The following is a 7,333-nucleotide window of genomic DNA, read 5'->3' on the forward strand; positions in this document are numbered from 1 at the left end:
AGTTGCATAAGCACACCATTTCCTAGACGTATAAAAAAAAAAAAAAAATATTTTATTAAGAACCCGAGTATAGATGCTTCTAGAGTTATGGTGGAGTTATGTTCCAATAAACCCATCGTAAGCTGAAAAATATCATGTCAAAAAAGCATCATAATTTGAAACTATCATAAATCCCTCAAATTACGAGGGGGTTATGGTTTCCACTGAATGCATATCACTTTTGCACTACTGTAAAATCAAAAAGTCATTAAGTTGAACCATTGTAAGTCGAGGAGCACCTGTATTTTTTTTTTTTTTTATACGTCTAGGAAATGGTGTGCTTATGCAACTGAATATGATCAAAAACTAAAAAACATTAATTAAAAAGTACTCAGCCCAGAAATTATAAAAACAGAAAACAGTAATAAAATACATTCTATACAGAACACACCAATCATACACTATTCTTTTTCTGATGATTAAAAAAATGTACTCAGAATTTTAGTATCTGCATTACAATAAATTATCATACAGTATTGAGGGGGAGAAATCTGGTTATTCAGTCTTCTCTTTGATTGAACTCTATGTAAATAGGAATTTACTATAAGTACTATTTTTGGTATAAAAGTGACCCAAAGTGTTTAGGAGATAACCTGAGATTTTAGAATAGAGGGGTAAACAATCAAAACTGGGGTGCCAACCAGCCACCAAAAAAACCTGGAGTTCCTAAACTGGCATTAAAATATCAGAATAGAAATATTAATAATTCTGAAATGCCATTTTACCACTGTTATTAACCAAAATATTAGACAAGTGACAATATTAAAGAAGTAAGACTTTCAGACTAGAATGGGAAAAGAAAGTTTCACATAAAATTTAAAATTATCATTGAACATTAAAAAACAATTGGGTCTATGGCATAGTAATTCTTCAAAAGGAGGCACACAACTGGTAAGTCAAGAATTTTATCTGCAGGAAATCCAGTCCATTTCAGGGGAAAAAAAAAAACTTTAAGAGAATACTTGACTTATTTCCCTGGAGGCCTTTCAACTACACTGGCCTCTTTCATATGAAGGAAGGTGAAAGCTGATTTCAATGTACCATCACCACTCTGCTGTGAATAGCAAAGGAAGGTAGCCCAGAGAAAACCACAGAGTCCAGTGTAAGCTGTTCTCCACTGAACAGGAACCAAGATGAAGTTGGTTAGCTGGAACACAGAGAGAGAGTCTGTTAGGGCTCTGTATAAACCAAAGCCACAGGCTAATATTCCAAGTAGTCTGAAACTCACCTGTACGAAAGGCCAATACATCAGACCAGTCTGCAATACAAAAAGCTTTATTAGAATGCCTTTTAATCACACAAAACAATCACACAGCTCAATCTATAAAAGATTATGAAATATCAGGCAGACAGAATGCGAAGGTGGTTATTATATTGCACGCTAATCCTATTAAATTAGACTATGTAAATCCTGTGGAGTAGAGGAGGGTGGGAGTTGTGGGAAAAGATTTAAATACAAGACATTTTTATTAGTTACATTCATAGTTCCAGAATGAAAAGTCTACCAGAATCAGTATCAGTCCTGGAAGACAACTGCTTTAGAAATAACAGCATATATTTACGTATTGGAATTTCCCAGTTAGCATAAGTAAATGATGTAGGAATATATTTATAAATACAAGGATCATCAGTGAATTCTTACAACTAAGAGGGTATTTCAGAAAGTTCATGGAAAGATTGTATTATCTTTTAATTCTATTTTTCCGTGAACTTTTTGAAGTACCCTCATATATACCAAACCATTCCTTATGGAATGATTTGCTAATAACATATTCAAACTATGTCAGGTGATAGAAGAAGTTTAGGTGACATTTTTATGTATTACAGAATATTTTAGATAGACTTATTTCAACAGGCTTTATCCTAAACATTCTGACCAAAAAAAGATAGAGGTCTTAGTATATAAATTATATCTCAAAAAAGGCTAGAGGTTGTCAAAATAGTTCTTAAAAGTGTATTACAGGGACTTCTGGTCAAGATGGCAAAAGAGACAGTTCCCAGCAAATCAACCAATTTACAACTATAAAAATGAAACATCAGCCAAGCTGGAGACACTGGAGCTCAGGGCAAGAGGAGGAGAGACTTATGGAGTTCATGAAGGCGGGAGAAACCATGATGAGAGAAAGAAAAAACTGCTGTGAGCATTTAGGGCCGTGGCTGCTTTAAGGCTGGAGCTGCTGAGCACATGGAGCAGGAGCCTGCAGAAGCCACAGCTGTGCCCTTCAGATGGAGTTATGTGGAGATGGCAGGGGAGAAGAGGGCTTTGGCGGCCCCCAGGACAGGTAGACCACTAATAGGGTTCCCATGGACCCACGCAGGAGCAAGGAGCCAGAACAACTGAAAAAGGGGAGCCACTCAGAGGCTGGTAAGTCATTGCAAGGGACTGACGCAGGGCCCGTCCCATGGGAAGTGTTTGCAGCACAGGCAGTGGGGGAGATGGGCCACCTGGAGAACACTGGGGCACAGTAAGGACAGCCGATCCATCCCCCAGTCAGGGCAGGACCACTCAGAGGAGACTGGCTGGGAATGCAGAATTGCATGGGGTGCAGTTTGATGAAAAAACTCAGGCCCAGATCAGAGTTTCTACACAACACAGATCCACCAGGTCTTTGGAGAGTAGGAAGTACCTATAAGATCAACCATTAAATGCTGAGCTGCACAAAAAGCCTTCCCTAGGGAAACAGCAGCAAAGCAGCAATTTAACTTAACCACACAGCTCAGTTACTGGTTCCCACAGGATGTTCCCCAGTGTTAGAAGTAAGCAAAGGACAAAAATCTAGTTCCAGATCAGGCACACCACCAGCACCTTGGGGCCTGCCTGGGAACCAGTGTCTTGGAGCTGGGGACCAGACACCCCTCCCACAATCAGACACACTGAGCCAGCACTTCAGGGCCCACCCAGTCACCTGAGGCATGGAGCCAGGGACTGGACCCTCCTCCCACAACCAGGCACACCACACCAGCACCTTGGGGCCCACCTGGGGACCCAGGGCATGGAGAAAGGGACCAGACCCCCCCACACACAACCAGGCACACCATACCAGTGCCTCAGGGCCCACCCCAGGGACCCAAGATATGGAGAAGGGGACTGGACCACCCTCCCAAAAACATCACCTCCATGTGGGTGGCCCACCACAGTCACCACAACAACCATGGCTGCTATGAAAGCAGCTAGATGCCACAATCACCATGCAGATGTTCCTTCAACCTCTGGAGTGCACTCACACAAGGAGAGTCACCAGCAGAGATAAAGAAAAGAAGAGGATGTCTCTCTCCACAAAGCCCATTTCATAGTGACAGAAGAAGCATCTGCTCTATGACAATATTGGGGGATCAGATCACACCTCTCAGCATTGGACAGATCATCTAGGCAACAAATTAACAGAGTAACCAGTATTCTTTCAGAAGGAGAGAAGAAATCTAGGGTAATTAGAGGGGGGAGGGGGACAGGGAGGAGGAAGAGGAGAGATTGGACAAGGGGCATAAAGAATAATTATGATTTGTAACAATATATATGCTAGTAATATTGATTTGATCAACATATCTCAATGTTCAACCCCCAAAATATGTATAATCGATTTTAATTCAATAAATAAAATAAAATTTATAAATAAATAAATAAATAAATAAAGTTGGTCAGCTAAAAAAAAAGTGTATTACAGACTTATTTTCTTCCTTTTACTGATTTGTATTTTCCAAACTTTCTAAAATAAACAGTTACAATAAAAGCTTTAATATGTATTTGTATGTTTTTAAAAATATATTACATATAATATATATTTTATATTTGAAGTGTATATTCATTTAAGAATTTAATACTTTAGCAAAACTAATCAGAAGACTAAACCCATCCAAACATGGCTTTACTTTATATCAGCCATTTTTTCTCTTGTCAGAATGTAGTATAATCTAGTGCCCAGATCTTGGTCTCTTATACCGTTCCCCACAAAAAGGAATCAGGACTCCTCAGAGAAATGGCTGATGCCAGGGCCAGGTACAAGGTACGAGATAAGCCTGGAACATTTTATTATTCCAGAAAGTAAAGGAAGTGGTTAGAAACAAAAGAAAAAAAAGGAAAAAGATGGGGGATGTCACAAGGACATAGGAACCAGCTGGAAGGGACTCCCACTGGCCAAATCTGGGACACTTGAGCACTGTAAATAAACACAGCAATGAACTCTACCCTGTGCATCTGGAAATCTCCCTTTGAACATCCTAAAGGCATCTGGAATCCAACATTTCCCAAACTGAACTCATTTTTTTTCTCAAATTGGCTCCCTTTCCTCTATGTCCTATCTCAAGTGATGACCCACCACCCACGTAGTTGCTGAAGCTAGAACTGTGAGTCTTCCTAGATGTGTCCTCCATTACCCCACTTCCAATCAGTCGTTAAGACCTACCAATTCTACCTTCTAAATATTTCTCAAATCATTCTCATGCCCACTGTTTCCTTATTTTTACGTGAGCTTGGTTGTAATAACCCCTGACTGGTTTCTCTTGCTGCTATTACCTAAGGGTGAAGCTCAAGATCTTCAGCATGGCATTCAACACCCTCCAAGATCCAAACTGGTTCCCACTTGCTCCGCAACTCATATTTAATACTCTATGAATACCGCACTGCATGTGGTTTCTCCCCTACAGGCATGTCACAATGTTATATGCCTTGCTGACTCTGTTCAGCTCCTCCTGTCCCTGTAATGCTCTGTCCCCAAGTATTCGCCTAACTCTAACTGTTCTTTAAGACTCAGCTCAGGCATCATCTGCCCCAGGAATCCTTCCTAGATCCCTACCACCACACCTCCATACTGTGCTAAGTGTCCACCTGCTCTGGGACCCTACAGCATTTCTTGTAACATTCCAGGTAGTGATTTATTTATTTGTCTATCCATCCCACTAGACTCTAAGTCCCTTAAGGACAGTATCTGTATTTTATATGTTTTTTCATATCTTTCCATAACACCTAGCGCAGCGCCTGGCAGATAGTTTCTTATTATGGGAGATCTTCCAAAAAAGTCTCCAAGTGGGGCTGGGCTTCAGACTGCTGGTACCCCCTTTCTTCTCATGGGAATAGATGACACTAACACATTGTGACCACTATTTTTTAAATAGGTATGCAAAAGACCCCCTTTTTCTGCCCAAAAAGGCAGCCTGTACATCTGCATTAAGGGAGGAGACTCCAAAACATCAGCAAATCCCTACTTAAAGTCCTGCTTTCCCAATTCTGCTTCTTGTTCTTTTTTTAAATGTTAGATGTACACTCAGCCCTTCATATCTGCAGGTACTGCTTCTTAGATTCAACCAACCATGGATCAAAAATATTGAAAAGGGCCAGCCCGGTGGCGCACTGGAGAGAGCGCCGCTTGGGAGTGTGGCGGCGCTCCCGCCGAGGGTTCAGATCCCATGTGGAGACCGGTTCCTGCTCACTGGCTGAGCACGGTGCGGGCGCAACACCGAGGGTTGCGATCCCGTTACTGGTCAGTAAAAAAAGACAAAAAGGAAAAAAAAAATATTGAAGAAAAAAACCAAAACAAAACAATTATAAAAAACAATACAACAATAAAAAATAATACAAATTTTAAAACAATACAGTATAACAACTATTTACATAGCCTTTACACTGTATTAGGTATTATAAGTAATCCAGAGATGATTTAAAATAGACAGGAGGATGTGCATAGGTCATATGCAAATACTATGCCATTTTATATCAGGAACTTGAGCATCTGTGGATTTTGGTATCTGTGGGAGGTCCTAGAACCAATCTCCCACAGATACTAAGGGATAGCTATACATCTCCACAGGCCCATGATACCATAGGAAAACTTGTTCCTTTTTCCAAAATAAAGCAGAAGAAAATCACATTTGGATGTCACCATGAACCCACACCTTCTGCCCCAAGAGGAGTAACAAGAGTTCTGAACACTCTTTCCCTGTAGGAACTGTCCCTGAGTACAGGGACTCAGGGGAGGCCTATGGCTTGCACTCTCATTTTCGACTGCCTCTAACCATCAAGTGGGTGATGCCAGTCTGGGGCTCAGAACCATTCAGCAGATGCTAGAAGCAGTGCAGGTAGCAACTGGGTGCAGCTTGGCACTGCCTTTCATAGAGAATTAAGTACATGTGAAACCCTAAGCTAATTATTCTGGAACCCTGAAAATTCACATAAACAACATCATGTTTGATAAAAGGCCAGAAATGGAAAACACCCCCAATTTTGCCAGGTCTTAAGGACATCAGTCAATAAATCTTCACTCAATAAGTGAATAAACATTTGTTGGACTGGATTGCATAGATTTGTACTAAGCAAACAGTACAGAAATGGAAAACACCCCCAATTTTGCCAGGTCTTAAGGACATCAGTCAATAAATCTTCACTGAATAAGTGAATAAACATTTGTTGGACTGGATTGCATAGATTTGTACTAAGCAAACAGTATAACAGGTGACTTGCTTTAAGCCTAGGGATAACCCTAGGAAACATTATCCTCTCTGTCAATACCTGTGTGATGTTAAGAAAGTTCTTTTCACAAAGACTCAGCAGAATGCACACCTGGAAACACTGGCTCTGAACATGGCAATGATCACATTAAGCCACTTCCATCCTACAATTCCTATTTTGCAAACAGGCTCCAAAATTTACTAAGTAAATTGTGATCACTAGTAAGAGTAAATATAATACAGTCAGAAATCACTGTGAACACTGACTAAAATTCAGAGATATTATTCGTATTTCTTTCCAATTCATGAGAAATATAGACGCTCTTAACATCTCTTGTCACTCGTCTATCGAAACAAATTTAAGATCTCTCTATCAAAATATTGGATCCTTTTGCCAACCCAACTGGAGCCATAATTTAAGAATAGTTTTATTAAAATGTACTTAACATTAAATATATGCAAAAAGTTATTGATTACATTTTCAAAAATCTGTCGTCTTACCTTATACGTGTTCCAGAATTTCTGTTTCACGTCCAAAAATATGTCATCCTTTCCCTGGAGAATGCTCATACCTATTGAAAAACACACACCAGAAGAACTTTAAGATTCAGTAGGAAGGGGCTGGCTGGTTAACTCAGCTGGATAAGCATAGCCTTATAACTCTGAGGTCATGGGTTCAGATTCCTATACTGGCCAGCCACTAAAAAAACCAAAAAAAAGATTCAGTAGGAAGATTACCACAGGACAGTTTATGTTCAAGTTTCTCATTCCAATATGCAAAGTAATCACCAATGTCACTTAATATGTCCCTTTTGACCCAACAGTGAAAAGAGAACATAATCGCCATTCTAAAAAT

General features: G+C 40.0%; 1 protein-coding gene across 1 annotated transcript; it reads right to left on the bottom strand.

Annotated features, from left to right (window-relative positions):
- Positions 1-997: 997 nt before the first annotated feature.
- Positions 998-7,047, bottom strand: MPV17L (MPV17 mitochondrial membrane protein-like). Its single transcript, XM_008591676.1, has 3 exons — positions 6,979-7,047; positions 1,268-1,297; positions 998-1,186 (listed from the first exon to the last, which is right to left on the bottom strand). Exons 1-3 carry the CDS (start codon positions 7,045-7,047, stop codon positions 1,007-1,009), a joined length of 279 nt encoding a protein of 92 aa, XP_008589898.1. The 3' UTR covers positions 998-1,006.
- Positions 7,048-7,333: the final 286 nt, after the last annotated feature.

The sequence above is a fragment of the Galeopterus variegatus genome, unplaced genomic scaffold, assembly GCF_000696425.1.
Source record: "Galeopterus variegatus unplaced genomic scaffold, G_variegatus-3.0.2 Scaffold150, whole genome shotgun sequence".
Taxonomy (NCBI): Eukaryota; Metazoa; Chordata; class Mammalia; order Dermoptera; family Cynocephalidae; genus Galeopterus; species Galeopterus variegatus.

Coding starts and splice junctions, on each gene's coding strand:
- MPV17L (XM_008591676.1), bottom strand. CDS start 7,047: ATGAGCATTCTCCAGGGAAAGGATGACATATTTTTGGACGTGAAACAG. Junction 1,298..6,978: donor AATTCTGGAACACGTATAAG/GTAAGACGACAG, acceptor TTTGTATTGCAG/ACTGGTCTGATGTATTGGCC. Junction 1,187..1,267: donor TGTATTGGCCTTTCGTACAG/GTGAGTTTCAGA, acceptor TCTGTGTTCCAG/CTAACCAACTTCATCTTGGT.